Genomic DNA, 23,101 nt, shown 5'->3' with positions numbered 1-23,101 from the left:
AGGAACATGAGCATTCACCATATGTAAGGCTCTGATCTGCAGCCTTAGCTTTTAGGGAAAATGGCTTTCTTTTCTGCATTTATACATAACAATCATATAAAAATGGGCATTTTATTGTATCTTATTTTTAAAATCCCAGGCCTGTGAACTCTGGCTACCTGGAAACAGGGTTACATTCACAAAGGAACCATGGAGGCAGCATGGAAACAGTCACCTCTTAAAAGTATGGTATGTTGTGGTTGAAGGGGTGCATATTTTTGGAGCATTAACATAAGGAACAAGACATATATTAAACTCTAAAGAAACGAAGCATAAATATTTATTTATTTATTTATTTATTTATTTATTTATTTGATTGATTGATTGATTGATTGATTGATTGATTGATATCCCACCCATCTGGTATATCATACCACTCTGGGTAATTCCAGGATCCACTGAAAAACTAATAGAGGAAAATACCCTACAGTTAGAAAATAGAGATGGCCTAAGCAGGGACACAGGAAACTGCCCTCATACTGATGTGAGGCCATCTAGCTCAGTCCGATGTACAATGATGAGCAGCAGCTCTCCAGAGCATCAAATCAGAATCTTTTGCAGCTGTAATCAAAGGTGATAGCAACTGAACTTTGAGACTTTGCATACAAAGCACTGCTCTGCCTTTGAGTTGCAATCCTTCTCAAAGAGCAGGATTTGTTTTTAAAACACTACAACAAACTTCTGGAATATCTGAAGAGAATTAACAGAAGAATGTGCAATGATATGCAGGAAAGTGTTTATCAAATCAGCCATGGAATCACAGATAAGATGTGCCATGACACAGATTAGTAACTAGTGAAACTGTCAACTATTGGGAATATATTGTTACATTTGGAACATTAACATTGGGGATAAATGGTACCTAGAAATTACAAATGAATACACTATAAATGAATTTACAAATAGGTACAGTCGGCCCTCGACTTACAGATGGCTCGACTTACAGGCTTTTCGAGTTACAGACTTCTCTGGCTGCAAAATTTAGATTCGACTTGCAGCCAGAGAATCGACCTACAGACCAAAAAAATAAATAAATAAATAAAATAAAATAAAAATCCAAACGGCCGGTTACGGATTAATCGGTTTTCAATGCATTGTAGGTCAATGGAGCCTCGACCTACAGACTTTTCAACCTGCAGCTACCATTCCAATATGGATTAATTCCGTAAGTAGAGGGTCCACTGTATTTACATTCCTACTCAGTTTCTTATTTTCATCTGATAATCTCAGGAAACAATCAGCAGAAGCTTCTAGTAAAGATTCTGTAGTGAAGATCCTGTCCTACATATGGGAAACATTTCACTTTTGGGTAGAGACAGCAAAATGAACAAAACAGCCAGAACTAGAAGAACAATTAGGTAGCTAGTTTGAATTAGTTGGTTCTGCTAAATTCCGAAGGACATTTTAAACTGCTGACAATTCTCATGAAGCAGCCAAAGAAGAGGACTGGCTTTGGCCTCAGGCACAGAACAGCGACCCTGGACTTACACTCTGTTGTACGTCATCCACTGCACGGCTCTTCTCATCATTTCCGTTGTAATTCTGGATGGCTTCAGTGTATGTCCTAAGAAAAGTGTCCTTGATCTACAAGAAAAATTCAGACTGTGTGGTAAACTTTATTAGAGCCCTTTACAAAATTTCCCAATGATCAAATTGTCAGCGATAATGAGTTCTCCATCTACCTACCCACAACAACAGGGAAATGATTTAAAAGACATGTATGATTTTTACACAAAGAAAAGGACAGAACAATTGTGTTCTTCCTGCCATTTCTCAGCAATGACAAAAGTTAGCTTTTAACACTCAGTAGCCCTTTGTGTTAGCTTTTTTCTGCTGAGGGCTGTGAGTTAAACCCTCCATTCATTATGTGGAGGGAAGCATCAAGACATCAGATGCATCATGTGGAAAAGAGAAGCAAAATTTGGCAAGGGAAGGGAGTCAAAGGGATTGGGCTGGCTATTCAAACATCCTGATGGTAACTTCCTACTTCATTTCTCTGAACTGATGAAGCTTTCCTAGGCAACTAAAGAACTTGGCTGGAAAACACAGCCCCACAATGGATGCCTTCCGTTGTACCAGGCTACCATAATGCAAATGAGAATATGTGCAAAAGACAGAATCTAGTTTCCTGTGTGTATCAGCAGTTTGTTTTGGTTTCAAGAAATACTTTAAATAATCCCTTTCTACAACTACAACTCAAATCTGAAAACCCCTGGCCATGGGTAATTTCTGGTGAGATTTTATCAGAGCCTGGCTAGCTGGGGGCTTCTCGGGGTTGCCATCCCCCAAAAAGTAATGCTTGTCAGTTCTGGATTATATGAAGATATCAGGACGCTAATATTTTCTGTGTCCTGCCCTGCAAAGTTCCTTACTTTGTTGGCCCAATTAGTAGGAGCAGAAAAGTATTTACTGTAAAGAAGCCCCACATGAGAAGCTAGAGCCAGCCTGTTCATTCTTAACCAGGGCCTTGTTTGTGGCCCAGTGAGCCCACGGGTGCTCGGGAACTGCCTGCCATCTACTGTACAGAGTCCCTTTTTTCCAAGGGCTCCACGCTAGACAGGAAAGCTTTGCATACATATCTGCCAACTGGCCAACAGAAACATAGTTGCCAGGAGACTGTGGGAGCGTGGCAGTCTTCACTTAAGTCCACCAGTTAAGTGTACTAGCAGAAGTTCCTACTCCTCTCTGGCAGTCCGATCCTGGACTTTAGCCATTTATTCCTCCCTTTGAAAGCACTTGGAGGGAAATACATGTTTGTACTAGAACGGAGGGAGGAGTTGTGGGCTTTTTGTATCCACAGTTCTGCTATTAGTATTATTTTTGGGGAAAGGGGGACTTTCACTCTTGTATTTGTCATTGTGTAAATCTGCAGTTTTTGTCTTTGTATCTATGGTTCAGTTACTGGTGTTATCTTCAGGTGAAAGGGCTTTCTGAATCTTGTATTCATTGCTCTGTAAAATTACCACTTTCTTTTGTGCCAGCATCTGTTAGTTATAGGGGAAGATAGGTTTGCACACAGAAGCAGATCCTCGGTAAAGGTGATTCCCCTTTGGGGGACTGGCAGGGGTGTGCTCTTCTTGAGAGGGCTGCCACAGTCTCCCACAGCAAATGGAAGTGGGTCTTGGCTGAGAGACTGCTCGTCTGATACATGGATTGGCTCCTCATGTTGTGCCAAGGATATTCCTCTCTAATCAAAGAAACTGAAGCCTTTTATCATCCATCTCTAATTGCAAACTGCCAATAACCTATTGAATTGTAAACATTGGTTTGGTCTAGCCATCTGCACAGGCTACACAACAGGATAATTAAGAGCATACCACATCATGCAAACAAATAAACAAACAAACAAAACCCAGAAGCTGCTAGCCTTGTACTAGAAAGGAGGGGAACAGCTCTTAAATTCACAGGATGGGCCAATCTAAATAGAAATACAGTATGTGTGGGCAATGCAATTTGATTCAAACCAAACCATACCAACAGCAATCTATATATCAGTGTGGGCAGGCTTTTGAACAGCCATCTGTCAGACCTTCTTTGATTTGGATCCTTGTATTGAGGAAGGGTTTGGACTCGATGGTCTTGTAGGCCTCTTCCAACTCCGTTATTCTATGGTTCTATTTTTGGTGGTGCTGGCCTGTACAACAAGCTGTCTTGCTTGGGTCTGCAAAAGCTGCTTGATTTACATCCTTTTTACCAATTTTCTCTATTAAATTCACTACCTTTAAGCTACTATAGGGAAGACTTCAGGTGTTTTGCTCTGTTTCTTTAAATTCAATGCATGAACAATCCTAAATTTAAGCTGCCTTTCTCTTAACTGAAAAATACATTTTAAAGCAAATAGATCTTCATTCAAATGTACCCTATGCTTTCTGGAATCAGTCGCATTTGACATAGGAAGACAAAAAGGTATGGGAAATGCCAGTTCATAAAAGAACTACAACTTCACTAAATGGCACCATACTTCTAAACCACGAATCCCTACCTAGGTTCATGAATATTTTTACACAGTAAAGTGACATGGGAGCTTAAATAGGGATTTCAGGCAAATGCTTATCAACTTCTGCTGCATAGCAATTGTGCAGGAGTAACCACAAGTAGAACTACTGCCTTTTAGACATAACCAAACTTGCCTAGCAATAATCACAATCACATCACCTGCATCATAAGACAATGCATGAGACAGCTAAAAATCTGAAGATATGTTCCAGTTCAAATGCCTCAAGAAGCTGAACTGCCCTCCTTAAATTCCAGAAGACCATGTCTCCCTATGGAAAATTCTCATGTTGGTATTGCCATTCAAAATAAGTAGTCACCGCCAACAAAAGTATTCTGAAACTCTGAAAAGGATATGTTTTAAATTGGTGACTTTACAGGTAAATCAAACAAAAAACTTATTAACACTAGAATTTCAACATACAATTTTGGCCATGCTTCAAAGAGTCTGAGAACAACAACTCTCAAAAGGAGGCGTTTGGATTTCTTGGACTGCAGCCTCCCCACTTGACACATAATAAACATAAGGCACCTTTCAAAAGTAGCCTTTTTATAGCCCATATAGTGATCTGCTTTTTAAAGAAAGTCAAGTTTTAAAAAAAAATCCAGTGAAAATAGCCAAGTCCTTAAGTGCACCTAAAATAACTTTCATCCTTTTCCCTTCCTAATGTTATTTCCACCAAATATTGTTTCAGTTAGACAGCCTTCAAATATTCTTATGAAAAATATACTACAATATGTATGGAATGGTTGAAGATACATAAATTGATTTCTTATTTCATAGTGCTTCCCTAGCCCAATTTTTTCCCCTCTTTCTGATTCTAGCTTTGCTGCCACTTACTGGCACAGGGATAAATACGATTTACAAAGCAGGAAAGCGACTAGTTTAGTTTGGCTCTGCATTCTTGGAAATCCTCTCTGCATTATACAATCAAATGCCCATCCAGCTGAAGTAGTACCATTTATGTAAAGAATTTAAGCTATTTTGCTGTCTTCAGCATATGTAACAGGGTAAAGCAGATCTTACATGATGAACATATAAAGAATTCGGCTCCAAAGTAAATACTGAACAGCAAAAGCCTGCAGCTTTAGCTAAATCCTTTCATTTGGAATGATAACAGGTTTTGGAGACTGCACATCTTGCTGCCAAGTAAAACAGCTGCATCACCCAGAATGCATATGGAACTGCTGAACTTGGCAACTGCTGAACTAGATAATAATATCCAGTACCCTAAGAGACTTCAGCAAAAGCTGCTCAGAGCCATATTGTCACCACCTTTATCAACAAGTAATTTATACTTACCTCGTGGCGAAATACAAAGCCTGAAATGCCAGCCACTAGTTCAGCCAGGAAGACCAGAGACAGGAACATAGCATACTGGAAGACAAGAGAAAAGCAAAAGAGATAATTCAGTCTCACAGATATAGCCTCAGTGAAAACAGCATTCATCTCATCTGGATTTTTGTACTTAAAACGACCACAACACTGACCCTAGTCCTAATTCTCTGCTGCAAACCCACCCATGTTTTGAACAATTGGCACTGTATGGGATTGCAACCGACACCAAATCATCACAAAATGCAATGCTAGGAAGGTAACTGTTTTTGAAACTGCCAATAAAGAACATGCACAAAGTAATTAGAAGAAAGATAGTTGGGGGAGGGGGATCTAGCAAATTATTAAGAAGTTGCCTCTCTCCAAAATTATAGTGATACAAAGCAGGTACTGTGGAGAAAAGGTAGAATAGGTGCCCTCAATAAGTGCTGTGAAAATAATGTATTGCAGTGAACCCTGGATGTTTCTAGTATGAAATTATGTTCTTGAGGGCCACTATAAAACAAGCAAGCAATGATCCAGAAATATTTAAATCTTTTAATAAAGTAAGCTATGTGGATCCATCACTTACAATATTTATACATACTCTGTGCAAGATATTATCCATGCCACAGACTAAGGCTGCAACTCTACAGGCGCTCACTTAGGAGTACATCTTCACTGAAGACATGGGTAGTTTTTTTTACTGCACATCACTAATATATTTGGCTGGTTCAGATGTAATGCTAAGCCACATTTTAATGTTATAAGAATGACCTTAAGGTGCATGTGCTCTCCTCTCCTCCTCTGGTGTAGCTGTGAGGAAGGGTTTAGGAGTGTCTTGTTTCCTTCTGTGAAGCTTTTGTCCTTCAGACCCGGCCAGTTTATCAGAACTATGCTTCATGGAAACAAGTCCACCTCCAGCAGTGGTTACAGGACAACCTGTTTCCCCCAACTTTAGTTAACATTAATAACATTTTAGCTAAGCTGCAGCAAATCAAAGAGAAAAAGGGATGCTTCCAATCTCCTCCAGGGCAGCTGCATATAAAAATGGTAGGGGAGAGGAGGCATGCCTCTGCAAGGCTGACTCATTGTACAGTTTTTGTGTTAACTGCCTGAGTAGATACGTTTATTTTCAGTGCAGCCCTTAAAATATGTAGAACGTACTTTAAGGCATTTTTCCCTCTAGCATCTGTTAGGGCTTCTTCTATTCTAAGCCCCTCCGAAACCTCTCCCTTTCTCAGCAATACTGCAGATCAAGGCCACTTTGCATTTTTCTTTCAACACATAGCTTAATCAGTGTGCTGAAAAAGCATGCAGACAGTCATGTGTGTGTGGATGATGGCACAAGACACTCAGGTACAAATACTGAGAAGTCAATACGTATAGGGTCACTTTTATTTGTTTCAAACACGTTTGACATCCTTTTATTTATCAAACCTCTCAAGCTGGGACACAACAATGGAAAAGACACTCAGTCCCCAGTGCTGGAAAGTAATTGCAGAAAAATCAGTAGAAACTGAAGTTTCAGCTTAGCGAGGCCAAGCCCTGTGCAGTGGTCTCTCTGGCCCAGCTGAAATTGGAACCTCTTTGGGCAACTCTGGGTGTGGCCAATCTGGGGTGTCCAATCAGTTCTCTTCTTTCTTCTCTCTCTCCTCCTGCTCTTCCTCTTCAAGGGCCTGGAGTCAGGGGAACAGCTTGACTCCAAACCTCAGAGGGACTGTCTCACACCCACATACACCTTCATTTAGATGATCATTGGGATTTAAAAAAAATATATAAATCCAAACTTGTGCCTAATGGGTCAACAAAGTTGTCTCATAGTACATGTCTTTCTAGTTTTTATCAATTTTTCTCATTATTTTCAAATGTTACAAAGGAGACATGTGCTTCTGGGAACACAATTTCCTTTCCTTTCTTTTCTAAAAAGAAAAAAAAGAACAGCAACAACAATAAATGCCATGGTACTAAGCATTTCTTTGTGGCCCTGAGATCGATAACATCAGGCAGGGTACAACAGTGGTCTGTGGACAGTGTGTTCCCCACTCCTCTTACACAACCTTGAAGTCTACTCTGAAAAGCAAATCAAAAAGGATAACATGCAGGTTATTTTCCCATCAGTTTAAAAAGAAGAAGAAAAATAAATGTGGCGATGTTGGTTGGGACAGTAATTTCTGTCCTTCAGAGGTGTTGTGAACATGAAGAAGAGAAAGGAACTATTATCACTTGCTCTGAACTTGACACATACTGCTGCCCTGAAATTATAGTGCTATGCTATCTTATGGGCTTTGTTGTTTTATACTACGTTCTGCTGTTTTATTGATTTTGTATTTTTATTGGGTTTGACATTTTTATTGTTTTTTTGGAACTTGCCTTGTAAATTTTTCTGACTCTGCAAAGGCAGGATATGAACAGTGTAAATCCCATACATGAATTGATAAAGAGTGCTCTAAATCAAAACAAGTGGGATTTTTTTGTGGCCAGATGGATCTTTTCTGCTGAAATATCTATTCTGCAAGAACTCATTCAAACACGACTCATCAGTACCCTAGCATATGCATTGCTTAAGTACATGTCTTCATATGAACAAGACTTTAAGGTATGATTCAGTTTAGGTATCACTGTCATCTAGAGTGGTCGTTCTACTAGATAGGCGGGGTATAAATGCAATAAATAAATAAATATCACTTAAATTGGTTATTTTGTTTAATAAAAGTGTGCTGAAGATCTGTCATGATTTAATCTTCAATAAACAAGTTTTATAAACAAACATTAATTTTTATTCAAACACACTTAATAGAGAAGACATTTAGGAAGCATTCTAATCATAAATATGCTATTTTTCCAAACAGTGAAACCAATTACTCTTGTATAAAAGGGATTAGCTTTTTCAAAATTGTCACAATTTCCAGGGTCACATGGAAACCATATATGCATGTGCAAGGCTTTCTACGGAGTCTTCTCTGGAAGATGCTGACAGTTGGCTCACTACTGTCTTGTGAGATTCTCAACTCACTCAAGCAAACTAGTTGGGCGGTGGTGCAAAGAAAAACTTGGAAAAAAATCTGCCAAGATGCACATGTTGCTCTATTCTGCCTAGACCTCAGAACCACAGCCACAACTTTTGTGAACTAGCAGGGGTAACTCTGCTAGCCCAAGGAGAACTATTTGGGGAAGTCTGTGTTTGTTTACTTTTTAAAAAACTTATTAAAAACACTCTGGCTATTCTACATGATTTGTTTTTATATAATAATATAATATAGGGGGAGAAAAGAGTAGAAGAGTGGAGAAGAGAAGAAGGAGGGGGGCATAAAGTGAATAATAAGAAGGTAGCTACTCTGTCTTGTTTTGTATGTGAGTATGCACCTGTGTATTATGTTTGAAACCTAGTTAACTTGAACTGGGCCACTTGACCCATTTTCAGCCATCTCACATACTTCTGTGACATACTCACCAGTTTTAACATCCATGGGCTACCGCGGCATGTTGCGAAACACCCAAACAGTCCGAAGACAATAATTGTGGTACCTGTCCCGATGAGAACATATGGGGCATTGGTGGAATTTTCAGCAATAAGAGAGATATAGGTGCCTAAAGTCAGCTTCCCCCAGACACCAACAGCAAGAAGGATAACACCGGTTATCTGGAAAATAAGAAGCATTAAAAAGAGAGATGGTCAGAGATTATAAAGATCTGTTTATGATAATATTCAACATACCAACTTTTGAAATCTTAACATAATTGCTATTGTGACAACAATAAGAATAGGGTGTTTTTTTAAAGCTCAGCATAAGCTCATTGGGAGCCTGTAGCAATTAGCACCAAAGTCGCATAGCAAATATGAAACCTCTGGAAAGCCCATTTTGAAAATAAAGTGTCCGATATACTCATAGACCTCTATATCTCATTCTTTTGGTACCTTCTCCTCAATGTTTTTGTAATGTCATTTATACATCCAGCTGACATGAATATGGAAGAATAATTAAAGGTACTGTACACTTAGTTCAAATCATGTTATACATTTCTGATGGAAATTAGTATTAAACAATGAGAGTTTAAGATAAAATATGAAAATCCTTTAGCACTCCTGACTTTCAGGATAAGATAAGTTCAAACCTTTCCTTAAATTATGTGTGGGGAAGAAGCTATGTGGACTCCCACCATTTGGGAAGATTTGTCTCTGTGCTACATAGTGTAAGAAAATTACCTGAACATGTGGCATTGTTCAGTGTTAAACATTACATCCTAATGCTGGTACAGAGCTAGAAGAACATAATACACATTCTGTAGTGACATCTAGTGGATACAGGAAGTTAAACCATTTATACAGGTACACACATTTGCAGAGACTCTCTACTTCTACAATGTTGTTTATACACAGGTGTTTGTAGTAACAAGACAGACCTATCAACAGGTAAACCTGGTATGTCTCCACCCTTGGATAAAACCCTTCTCTGATTCTCTCACCTTAACAGACTCCTGTGCTGCTACAATCTACTTCACCTACAAATACATCATTCCATTTCCCTTTAAAAATTTTATTTAACATGACATGAAACTGAATGACTTTAACGAACTACAGTGTCAGGTCTAATTCTTTACAATAAGGTATGAAGCACCAGAAAACCCTGGAGGGCTGGCAAAGCTGCCTTTTCTCAGTAACAGCCCCCACCAAGCATCAGACATACTACTTTATATTTATTAGCAGAACAATTACTTTTTTTTTTTTTAGAAACTGAGAAATGGAGGGGAGCTTTGTTACTCAAGGGTCTGAGTTACAAACTCCTTAAGTCCTGCCTTTTGCAGCTGCATTTTGTTTTGGAACTGACACTTTACTGCCCAATCTCATCTAAACTAAAATACTGAGTTTCTAATTTAGGTATCAATCATTATAATGACTTCATTCATTGGCAAAATACAGTGAAAGATGGGTGAGCCTATTTTTTTCAAAACACCTGGGCAGAAGAGTACCTGCACATTTTGCTTAGTAGGTCTTAAAGAGCTAAATATTTGTGGGGTGGAATTTAAAATAAAATGAAAGCTGGGAACCAGGAAATCATGTATCAATGAGGGAACCAGGCCACTGGCCTCTGTTTTTACCTAGTAAGATTTAATTCCTGTTAACCATAGAAACATATTTTTGAGCTGTCTTACTGAACATGTTTTAAGCCCAAGTTGTGCAGGCACAGTAGATATGTACACAGTTTTGTACCCACTTTTTCCAGTACTCACGTCTAGCAGAGTACAGTCATTCTAAATCTTGGCTTCATCTCATAGGTATGAATTTCATAATAAAGTAAATGAATTAGTAAATTTTAATGTGCAAAATACACATATGCAAAATATGTACTTTTAAAACATAGAGGCAACACCTCTCCATATTTCCTCGGTTTCATAGCCATTTTGTTATAGCTTCTTTTACAAACCCTAGTTTGATTGCTTTGATGCAGAAGAGAAAATCTTAGAATAAAACATTTTAATTTAATAAATAATTGTCTCTAATAAAGATGACTGGTAGTAGTGCAGATCAACACCAGCAAGAAGCTTTTATAAGGGGAGTATCCATTAGATCTTCGCATGTTTTTCTATAAACACTGAACTGGGGAGAACCTGAACACTTCCATGACAAATTGTGTAATTCAACACAAATGTTGCAGCCTTTCCCAATTTTATTCATGTAACAATAACAAAAAAACAACATAACAAAAATAAGGCCTGGATCAAATGCTTGAACAATGTTTGTGCAACTCCTGTTTGCACAAAAGCTGGTTATTCAAGCCCAGTTCCAGCCCTCAACAGCTATCTGAGGCTGGAACTACACTGATGAATGCCTTCTCCTTCTCCACCAAGGCCCTGCATAACTACAACAGTGGGATTTTTTTTGCACTGGCTCTCCACCTTTGTGATCACATTTCATCTTCTTATCAGATCCACAAAGTTTACTTTATGAGGGGGGAAAGGATGGGAGTCCTGGAGGACACAGAGGACAGAATATTTCTGTTCTTCATGCCTAAAATAGAACATACTCCTATCAGCAGGCATTGATTCTGGCAAGACCTGAGTTTTCCAAACTAGAGCCTTTTTGATCTCTACTAGATGCCAGGAAACAGGCCTTCTTGACTTTGACCTGACAACTCAATCCAGCCTTTAGCCTGATCTGAGTCACACTGCTAATGCTGGCTTCCATGCATGATTGCAAAGTGATTGCTGTTATTAAAGAGATCTCATGTGCTACTTACTACTAACAAAGGAGAACAACTTCGCTGACTTTGAGGGTTAAGTGAAAACAGGGTGTTGTGGTGGCTTTAAGCGAACAAGTTTTATTTGGCACATACTTTTGTGGACTGCCGCCCATTTCATCAGATGCATCTAATATCTACTCCCTAAATAAAGCCCAAGAATCGAAATCTGCATGTCAAGAAGAGGTTACTTAGAAAACCAGAAAAGATCCCTGAGCCCACCTAACTGTATCTATTCCTCCCAGCTCCCAGAATGTTTTACAAGAGTTGGTGATTTAACCTTCATTGTGGGGAAAGCTTGGCTTAGCGTTTAAAATCACTCCTACTGCAAGTAGAACCAGCTAAACTAGTGGTTCCCAATCTTGGGTCCCTAGATGTTCTTTAGAGTACAACTCCATGAAGCTCTTGCCAGCGAAGCTAGTGGTAAAGGCTTCTGGGAGTTGCGATCCAAGAATGTCTGGGAACCCAAGCCTGGAAACCACTGATAAACAAACTATAGACTTTCCATGATTCACAGTATGTTTGCGGTGACGTCTGAATCCAACAATCTGATTATAAATTAACAACTCAAATAGGAGGAGCCTCTAACAATGAGTGATGGATCGTATGTGTTTATATTTCCACCCTAGAAATAGAAATTTTTTGGCTGCACTATCCAAAAAATCTTGGTACATAGTGTTACATAACAGCACTGATGTTACCTGTCTGTCATGGGTTTGGAGGGAAAGTTCCATCCTATGGGGAGTGGAAGGCGGGACATCAGGAGGAGGGGCTGTACTGTATAAATATGTGATGCCTGTGTGGTGAAGAGGAGATGCTGAGACAGACTGTGAGACACTGGGTTGGGACGAAGCAGCAGCTGGGGAAGAAGAAGCTGTTGTGGGAGTCTGGGTGTCTGACAGGGTACTACTGTGTGTCAGAGTACCAACCTGAAAGGTTCAGGGGTCTGTGGGTTAGCCAGAACTGATGGGTTCAGGGTCTGTGCTTTAAGTTAAAGGTTCTAGGTGAACCAAACTGTATGCTGGTGTGTGTGAAAATAAGCCACGTTACTTTATTTTATTCACCTGATTGCTTATTTTTCCCTGTGTGTATTTAAAATAAACTTTATTCTTTTTGTTGTTTAAAAATCCATCCCTGGTCTGTGTGACTTATTATAGGGAATGGTTGGTGGCAGCTTAGTAACTGTGTGATAGATCCCAGTAGGTCTGGGTTTGTCACATTGATTGGTGTCCAGCGTGTGGGATACGACTGGTCCAGTTGTCCAGCGGTCCAGCAAAGCCTTGGCAAGTGTGCCCAGAGCAAGGGGGGTCTAGTCAGGGACAGTCTGAGGCGCGTAGGTAATCTTCTAGGTGTACCTCACGGGGAGGTGCACTAGTAGAAGAACGTGCCAACTGGGGAGACTTAGATTAAGGTGCTCTGAGGCAGCCTGATTTTGGCGGGAAAACGCTGAGGCAAATCTGCGTAGCAACAGTGAGCTAGCTTGCCAGCTGAGAGGCCCAGCAGAGGGGGGTAGGCTCTGACTCGATACTGTTGCAACTTTAGTGCTGAAGAACAGCAGCAATCTCTAGGGAGAGCTGGTTCTGAGGTAAAAGGAAAAAAGTGGTCGTTTTATTTTGAGGCTTGACTTTTTAAAGCAGCCTGTTCTGAGGGGGGGTATGCCCTTGACTCGAAGCCAAGTAGCAGACATGAGTGAGGTGAAAGACCCCCAGATTGACCAAGGTTCTGAGGATGAATTTGGCTCAGTGCAAGGTGACAGCACAGGAGAGCAGGACCCAGAACTCAGAAAAATACTCCTAGCCCAACAGCATGAACTGAGGGTGAGGGAAATGGAGGAAAGATTAGAGAGAGAAAGAAGAGAGGAAAGGGAGAAACAGAGACAATTTGAATTGGCATTGGAGAGAGAGAAAATGGCGTTTGAATTAAGAAAACTGGAACTGATGAACCAGAACAATAATAATAATAGGGATTCTGAGGGAGGCCAATTGTCTAAGGCTGACCTGAAGAAATTCCCTGTGTACCACAAGGGAGATTGTCCTGAGGTGTTCTTTTCCTTAGTGGAAAGAGCGTTTGTGGACTTCTCAGTAAGGGAAACTGAGAAGATGACCATCATGCGGTCTTTAATCAGTGGTAGCCTGGCTGAGGTTTATGCCGAGATGCCTGAGGAATTGATGAAAGATTTTGCAGAGTTTAAAAAACTGGTGTTTGCCAGACATGGGATAAATGCAGAGCAGCTGAGACAAAGATTCAGGTCCCTCACCAAGAAACCAGAACAGACTTTTACCCAAGTGGGGGCCCAATTGGTGAGGCTGCTTGAGAAATGGCTATCGCAGGAGGGAATAGAGACCTATGAGCAGCTTAAAGACTTGATAGCCCTGGAACAGTTCTATTCAGTCCTGCAGGGGGAATTGAAATTCCAGGTGAGGGAAAGGAAACCGAAATCTGTGGCAGCAGCCGCAGAGATTGCAGATTTTATTTCCCAAATAAGAAAGCCCTTGGGTGAGGGGAAATCTGTAGGTAAACCCAAAGAAACCTACAGCAAGTACTCTCAGGGACCAGGGAAAAGCCAGCAAGGGGGAGGGGCCCATGGTGAAGGGAAGCCCTCAGACATGAAACCAAGACCTCAGATTTTGGAGGGAAAACCAAAACAAGATGAGAGAGAATCAAAATACACCAGAAAATGTTATTTCTGTCAGGGAAAGGGTCATCTAATCTCAGAGTGTCAGAAATTAAAGCAGCTAAAAGGAATGGTGCCTCAGGAGTCTAGTGGAACCAAGCCAAAAGCTGTGTTCTGTGTCCAGAAAGAGCAAGGCTCAGTCTCACTGAGGGAGCCTGTTGCCATGGCTACTCAGTCTGGAACAGCTACCGCTGCTGATCAGGCTGAGGAAAATGGTCCTCTTATAGAGGTAAAGCGCTGCTTGCTGGTGAAAACAGATTCTCAGTTGTTTGAGACAGCCGGGGTGGACGTAGGAATACTTGACCGTCAGTATAGGGGGCTGCGGGACACTTGTTCCCAGGTAACCCTGTGCCATCCAGATATCATCCCTAGGGAGTTTATAATCCCAAATGAGAGCATAAAGGTGGCAGGGATTGAGGGGCAGGTAATCTCTCTGCCAGTAGCAGAGGTACCTGTCAACTTTCAAGGCTGGAGGGGAGATTGGCGGCTAGCGATTTCATCGACTCTGCCAGCAGCCGTGCTCGTGGGAAATGACCTGGCTGAACATGTGAAACGGGTGCTAGTGATTACACGCTCACAAGCCACCACGGGGACAGTTCAGGGGGGTAATGATGAGCCAGAGACGGAAGCAGAGGGGAGTTCAGAAGCTGTGGTGGAAACCTTAACCACAGACAGCAGATTTGGACAGGAGCAAAAGGCAGACGCCACTCTCCAAAAGTGTTTTGAACAGGTGACGGACGCCCAGCTAACACCTGAAACCCCAGTGAGATTTCTGGAGGAAAAGGGGATTTTATATAGAGAGACCCTGAGGAATATCTCAAAAGGGGGAGATGGGATCAGAAGTCAGCTGGTGGTACCTGAAAAGTATCGCCCCATGATCTTACAAAGGGGTCACTCTGACATGTTTGCTGCACACTTAGGGGTGAAAGGGCCCCTTGATTTGATCAAACAAAATTGGGAGCAGATCACCCAGGATGACCCACAAGACGTTGTGACTTACATAGACACCTTGATGAATGACCTAAGGAGAAATCTAGAGCTGGCAGCAGAAAACCTGCAAGCTCAGAAGGTCAGACAGAAAACATGGTATGACCACAAAGCTAGAGAGAGGCACTTTGACCAAGGGGAGGAAGTGCTTTGGCTTAGGCCCTGCAGAGAGAACAAACTGCAGCTCAAATGGGCAGGACCATATAGGGTCATTTCCAAGATGTCAGACCTGAACTACCTAATAGAGCAGGAGGAGAACCAAGCAAGGAGGGTGGTTCATGTGAATGCCCTAAAACCCTACTACAGAGGGGAACAGAGGGTTTTATTCGCGATAAAAGCAGCTGAGAGGGAGGAAGCTGAATTACCCTTCTGGGAGGGTAGAGGGGAAGTAAAATACAACCCAGAGGAGGTAAAGATCAGTCCTGCACTCACCCAAGACCAGCAGCAAGAACTAAAAATGCTGCTTAGTAAATATCAACAGGTGTTTTCCAACAAGCCGGGGATAGTGAAGGGAGTGATGCATCGGATCCACACAGGGGATGCACCCCCGCAGGCAGTATCCCCATACCGAGTAACGGGACCCTATAGGGACAAGGTGCGGAAGGAGCTGGACGAGATGCTTAGGGAGAACATAATCGTCCCCTCTTCTAGCCCTTGGTCCTCTACGATAGTCCTTGTGGACAAGCCTGATGGGAGCATTAGGTTTTGTGTCGATTACAGGAAATTAAACCGTGTAACCACTCCTGATGCCTACCCAATGCCCAGGCTAGACAACCTGATTGAAACCATAGGGGGTTGTCGGTTCATCTCATCATTGGACCTGGTAAAGGGATATTGGCAATTAAGAATTGATCCCAGGGATCAAGAAAAAACTGCCTTTTGCAGCCCTTTTGGTCTCTATGAATTTCGAGTCCTGAGCTTTGGTCTCAGAAATGCACCAGCCACATTCCAAAGGCTGATGGACCAGACCTTGGCAGGGCTCAGTGACTTTACAGTGGCCTACATTGATGACATAGGGATCTTCAGTAATACCTGGGAAGATCACCTGATACACCTGGAGTTAGTGCTGCAGAGGTTAAGTGCAGCAGGGCTAACAGTAAAGGCCAGCAAGTGTCAGCTGGGTAGCCCAGAAATAAAATACTTAGGTCACATGGTAGGGGGAGGAATGATAAAACCCCTGGAGGCCAAAATAGAAGCTGTTCGAAATTGGCCTAGACCCACCACCAAGAGAAAAGTCAAATCATTTCTTGGGTTGGTGGGCTACTACAGAAAGTTCATCCCGAGGTTTAGCGAGATTGCGGCTCCGCTGACCGATCTGACGAGGAAGAAGGCTGATGACCGCATCCCGTGGACCAGCGACTGTGAGGCGGCGTTCCAGAGGTTGAAGGAGGCGTTAATCAACTATCCTGTCCTGCGTGCTCCAGACTTCGACCGGGAGTTTATCATCTACACCGACGCGTCTAACAGCGGGGTAGGAGCAGTTCTGTGCCAGGAGGATGAGAATGGTGACCAGCATCCAGTGTCCTACCTGAGTAGGAAACTTCAAAAAGGTGAGAGACATTTGGCAACCGTGGAGAAGGAGTGTTTGGCCATAGTCCACGCGATCCAGAAGGCCAAGCCTTACATCTGGGGAAGACATTTTGTTCTGTGTACTGACCATTCACCATTGCAATGGTTAAAGACAATGAAAACCCACAATAGCAAACTTATGAGGTGGGCTTTAAACCTACAGGACTATGACTTTGAAGTGAAGGTGGTCAGAGGGTCAGTGAACTGTGTTGCTGACGCCTTATCAAGAAGACCTGAAGATTGAAGACGGCGAAAGAACATGGACTATGTGTATATAATGATGACAAACAGTTAAATGTACCTGGTTTTGAATTTGGTTTGTATTAATAAAGGTAAATTGATGTACTGTATATGGTAAAATGTTTAAATGCATATTTACTATGGTTAACTTGGAGTGTAAGTATGAGTAAGTATAATATGGTATGTATAACTGTTGTTGTGTATTTTATACAGGTTGTTTTTTGGTGAAAAGCACCTTAGCTTTCCCCCTACAAAACAACTTTTAAAGAGGGGAGGTGTTACATAACAGCACTGATGTTACCTGTCTGTCATGGGTTTGGAGGGAAAGTTCCATCCTATGGGGAGTGGAAGGCGGGACATCAGGAGGAGGGGCTGTACTGTATAAATATGTGATGCCTGTGTGGTGAAGAGGAGATGCTGAGACAGACTGTGAGACACTGGGTTGGGACGAAGCAGCAGCTGGGGAAGAAGAAGCTGTTGTGGGAGTCTGGGTGTCTGACAGGGTACTACTGTGTGTCAGAGTACCAACCTGAAAGGTTCAGGGGTCTGTGGGTTAGCCAGAACTGATGGGTTCAGGGTCTGTGCTTTAAGTTAAAGGTTCTAGGTGAACCAAACTGTATGCTGGTGTGTGTGAAAATAAGCCACGTTACTTTATTTTATTCACCTGATTGCTTATTTTTCCCTGTGTGTATTTAAAATAAACTTTATTCTTTTTGTTGTTTAAAAATCCATCCCTGGTCTGTGTGACTTATTATAGGGAATGGTTGGTGGCAGCTTAGTAACTGTGTGATAGATCCCAGTAGGTCTGGGTTTGTCACACATAGCATGAAGAAAATGTTGAAAGCTAATAAAGATATCATCTGCTCTTATATTTGTATCACTGCTCAGGTTTGTTTTATTTCAGTAAATCCATTGAACTAGGAATTTGGGATAATTTCCTATGTAACTGAGATCTGAACAGTCCAAAGCCACCCAAATCATGGATAAGATCTACTGAGTGTTGTAGGTAAGCACAAAAATTAAACTATGGTATCATTTAAAAAGTTTATAAAACAACATTCATTTACTATTTTGTTACTGGGTTCTAAGATTCTCTGGCAAGGAATCAGGTATAGACGCAACAGCTGAATCAAAGACCCAATTTTATTTGAATAGCAGGAAATAAAAGGTCAGCTGGGACTTCTCTTAAAAGCAGAGAAGACTCTGAAAATACTTTTACTTTACTTTTACTTTATTTTATTTGGACTTATACCCCGCCCCTCTAGACAAAGTCTACTTGGGGCGGCTTACATGAATGATAAAATAAAATAAAATAACATACATAATAATAAAACTTACTAACTGATGCTTATGTGTACATGTGTACAGTGTGCATATGTTTTATAATGATACAAACAAAACATCATAAAATGCTACAATTCTATTGCTCATTTGTACCCCAAGTTTGGATCCAGTCCCTTATTGGGCAGTGATGCCAACTATGCAGATCTCATCCCATTTTCATAGGCATCCTTCAGTCTCGAGAGACTATGGTAACATGCTCTGTATGGAGGACTTTGACGCTGTATGCGAAGCTGGAGTTTCCTCTCCAGAGCACGAAGCCTGGGTAAAGTAGTATGGAGGATAGGCTGTTACCCAAGCAGCAAATCCCCCCTTTCCATGTTGCTGAAAAAGTCCAATGGAAAGGCAAGAGCCAATACAATTGGTTCCAGCGACGTTGCAGGAGTTGACAGAACGACACAAACTGCCTCCGGGACTCTGGCTCCGGATTATGCCTTGAGGTTAACTCCTGAAGCCTTTTCCATGAATGGATATAGCCACAAGGCAGTGGAGGTTTGGAATCGGAGTTTTCCTTCTCCTAGATGGGCTGCCTTCCCAGGCTGACGAGTCCCACCTACCCAGGCTGCTCCCTCGCCGCATGGGTGATGGCAGAGCCTTCTCCTTCTCCTCACGCCATGGGGGTTTGGGATTAGAGTTTTCCTTCTCCTAGATGGGCTGCCTTCCCAGGCTGATTAGTCCCACCTACACGGCTCCCTATCAACAGCTTAATTGAAAATAAGGAATGAAGAATTTCAGGAGCATCTTTAAAGAAAATGGGTAAGTTGACTATTAGTACTAGGTGGCCTTGAAGCTTTTTAGAATAACGTTATTTTTAAGCTCCTGCCCACTCCTCTAGGATCCTTGCTGAAGGCCTCCTGAGTTCTTGCCTGACACTCTAGCCACTATGACACCATAGCTGTAAACAGGTCATATACTGTAACCCACCTTCAACCCGCAACTTGACCTAACAGGAAGATCCATCCTGACCAGATGAAGGCTCAGCCTGACTATTAATTGCTTCTCAGTTTGCAGAGATACAGACCAGATTGTGACCTCATTCTGACATCGGAGGATTCTGACCAATGGCTAGGCTGGTTAGGAGAATTGTGGGAGCTGCAGTCAAAGAAAGCAACTTTATCAAGCTCTGCTTGGCATGTGATGAGCTTGCCCAAGGCGACACAGGCCAGCTCTTCCTCCCTGAAGGCACCGTTGGAAATCCAACTCCCAACCTCTTGCTCCACAACCAGCCTTCACAACAATAGCCAAAGAAACCTTTAGCGTGACCCGAAAACCTGCTTCCAGTAGAAAAGCAAAGACACAGATCCCAAACCTGGGGATCACTCATTACCTGAAGTGTGACATCCTCAGTCACAGGACATATTTTCCCTATCAATAACTGAATTGACACTCAGGAAATAGTAATTTCAGGAGCATCTTTAAAGAAAATGGGTAGTTAACTATTAGTACAAGGGGGCCTTGAAGCTTTTCAGAATAAAGATATTTTTAAGGTCCTCCTCACTTCTCTAGGTTCCTCGCCGAAGGCCTCCTGAATTCCTGCCTGACACTCTATCCACTATGACACCATACCTGTAAACAGGTCATGAAGCCCACATTCAACCCTAATCTTGACCTAACAGGAAGATCCATCCTGACCAGTTGAAGGCTCAGCCTGACTGTTAACTTGTGTGCCCATGTGTCCTTGACCTATGCCCAAGATGCGCCTGAGTGTCTGGGGAAAGAATCTCATCGTTTGGTATGTTTGGTGTGTTATATATAGGCTTCCTGGGCCCTGATATATAGGGCCTTCACTCTCCGGCTCCCTGGTGTGAATGTTTTGATCTTGTCAGGCTGGTTTCCTCCTGCCTGCATTCCAGGACCAGTCCATCTGCCAGATCAAAAGAAGGATGGGCAAAACAAAAATGTTACAATGACATTCCATAGGATGTGTGAATGTTCCTCTATTTGCCTGAGCTAAGTCTGAATGTTCCTGGGCTACTTTCTCTGAGGCCTGTGTTTTCTCTGCTAATGGTTATACTAAAATCTAGTTTGATTCTGCTCCGGTATCAATTCCTTTCACACTGTGCTCTGTCGTCAATATATTTGAAATTTTCAAGAGCAACACAGAAAATATTCATACAGGATTTCTCTTAGAACAATTCTGTCACTTTCTTTTGTGATTCAGACAACACTTTTGTTCATATACGAAAGCAGATATGTTAACAGTTGCCAGTTCTCAGTTTGCATGGCCCAGAGACATATTTAACATGCACCACCAGAGAAAGGAAAAGATGGGAATTGTCAATTAAAACATGTACACTGAAAGAAATGTTTATTCTTGAACTAGGGATTATCATGTAGTCAAAAGAGCACCATATGTGCAGAGGGAGGAGCCCTGTATCTTGTGATATGGAGCAGGATATAAACATGTTAATATGTTCAGTGTTGACCAGAACCCTCAACAGGAGCACTTCACATTGTAATATTTTTGTTCAGGACCAAAATGTAACTATTTTTGACAGGGAAAAATTCAGAGGTAGTATAGCAATATTCCACCCAAACTAAGGCATGAAAAGTATTTGTGCCCTGGTTTGTAATCCACTGTCTGTTTTAGAGGTCTGATCATCTGCAATCCACAGAGGAATTATGATAATTCAGTGCTACTGACAGAATCATATAAACCCAAACACATAGAACAGCACCAGTTGGGGGGGACTATACCCAACACACATTGAAATGAAGCATCTATTGCCTTCCTGTTAGGCAACAGCATTATAGGTAATGATTTCACAATACAAATGAAGGCTTTCTACTCAGGCAGAGCCCTGTATGAAACTTTATGGAGTGTGCATAGACTTTAATAGTATTCTGGTGGGCCTGAGATTTTGCACACATTCTCTTAACTTGATAGAAGGAAAACTGGGACTGAGAATGCAGGTAAAACCACTGAACTAATTCCAGAATAGACAGTGTGGCATAAGAGCAACAACAATTTGCTGAGTGCAGAGTCAAAACCTGGGACAGCCATGCCATGCCAGCTACTCTGTAGAAAGAGGCAGCCAAGAGCAAACTATCCCAGCATCTTAGTAAGTGCAAAGAGGCTATAAATTAAAAAAAAGGTCATTGTTACCCTCAAGGCCCATTCCTGCCACCACATAAATCTGGCCCAACCTCTTTTCAGTCTTCATTTATATATGAGAGGAAATGCCTGAAATTAATTTGTCATCTTCACTAGATTTTATCATCCTTTCTCCGTTTATTTTCTGGCACAGAATGGGAATATCTTAAGTATAAAGCATAGCACTGAAAATATTTCTGTTGACTACACCTGCAAGTTGATCTAAAAATTTTGGCATCCGAATGGTACACTCACTTCCCATTTGTCAATTAATTTCTGTTTCTGATGAGACGTTCTGCCACAATGTTGTGCATTTAAATTCTGAAAGTCCCTTGATGTGGTGAGTCAAGAGCACTTTGCAGTAATTAAAAATAAATGGTAACAAGCATGTAATTGGGCACTGAAGTAATTAGTTCATTCATAGACTCAAAAAGAGTTATAGGGTGTTTATTTAGGTCTCAGTAGAGAAAACTCAGGTACTCCATGGCACACAAAATAATTAGTTTCTAACAACGTAATTGGAACCATTTTAATTTTTGTTTTTTCTTTAACATGTCTTCCTCTCTTTTATTTACAGTGCCTCCCAAAAGAACGGCTGTACCTTATCAGTTTCTGCCATTGGAAGTTCATTTTTTTTATGAAACCAAACGGTAGGGAGAAGATCAAATGCAGAGAACATTGTTTATAGTACCCTACCACAGAGGTTCGAGAGAGGCATCCAATAACAGTATTTTAGTAAGGCTTCCAACAAGGCCTGCCATGACACTCTCGAGGACAAGTTGGTAAAATGGGGACTGGAAGATGACACTATTAGCTGGACTTGTAACTGGCTTATGGATGGTACCCAAAGAACACTTGCCAGTGGTTTCTCATCACCCTGGACAAGTGAGGTTCTACAGGAGTTTGCCCTGGTCTTGATTTTGTTGAATGTCTATACAAACCATTTGGATTAAGGAGTAAAAGATATGTTCATCAAATTTGCATATGACACCAAACTGGGAGGGATAGCTAATACTTCCAGGGTAGAATCAGGATCCAGGATGATTTTAACATATTGGAGAACTGGGCCAAACAAACAAATGAAAAACGGGAAGTTCTAAATTTATCTAGAATCAGGTACACAAGTATAGGATGAGTGGCACCTGGCTTGACAAAATTACTATGAAAAAGATCTTCCTTTTTAAAAACTACAAGCGAAACAAGTCAATAATATGCAGCTACAAACAGAACAAAACACAGAAGTACAATGCTCATCAACCAAAATACAACATCCAGATCAAAGGAAGTAATGGTTTGGCTCAGTTCTGCTTTGGTAAGATCTTGCCTGGCGTACTGTATCTATCTCTAGATCAAGGCCGGTGGCAGGCTTTTTTGCACCCTAGACAAAACTAACTACTTTTTTGCGTGGACTGTGTGATTCTACAAATGGCTCTGACGTGCACAATCCGCTCGTCATTCCTGGCAGGAGGACAAGCCTCACAGCAAGGTTAAAGAGTGGATTGCGGATTGCACACTGTGGAGCGATTCATAGAATCGCGCCGTCTGTGTCCGAGGCGCATCAGTGAGTGGACTATCTGACCCCACGGGGCAGGACCCTCGTTAATGCCACC

The 23,101-nt window shown here is 41.6% G+C and overlaps 1 protein-coding gene and 1 long non-coding RNA gene across 2 annotated transcripts in view; one reads left to right on the top strand and one right to left on the bottom strand.

The window, feature by feature from the left end:
- LOC144588189 (uncharacterized) overlaps nt 1–23,101 on the top strand; it is a 488,638-nt gene that overhangs the window by 378,304 nt on the left and 87,233 nt on the right. The window lies entirely within an intron of this gene.
- The window catches only part of TSPAN7 (tetraspanin 7), a 91,826-nt gene that overhangs the window by 9,761 nt on the left and 58,964 nt on the right, over nt 1–23,101 (bottom strand). Inside the window, exons 2-4 of the mRNA XM_020783943.3 lie at nt 8,802–8,990; nt 5,336–5,410; nt 1,528–1,623 (exon numbers count right to left, since the gene is read on the bottom strand). Of these exons, the coding sequence (XP_020639602.1) occupies nt 1,528–1,623; nt 5,336–5,410; nt 8,802–8,990 (360 nt within the window). The remainder of the gene's footprint in view (nt 1–1,527; nt 1,624–5,335; nt 5,411–8,801; nt 8,991–23,101) is intronic.

This window comes from Pogona vitticeps, chromosome 3, assembly GCF_051106095.1.
Source record: "Pogona vitticeps strain Pit_001003342236 chromosome 3, PviZW2.1, whole genome shotgun sequence".
NCBI classification, from domain to species: Eukaryota; Metazoa; Chordata; class Lepidosauria; order Squamata; family Agamidae; genus Pogona; species Pogona vitticeps.
Note: the sequence above shows the minus strand (reverse complement) of the source record. Positions and strands in the feature narration are given on the sequence as shown.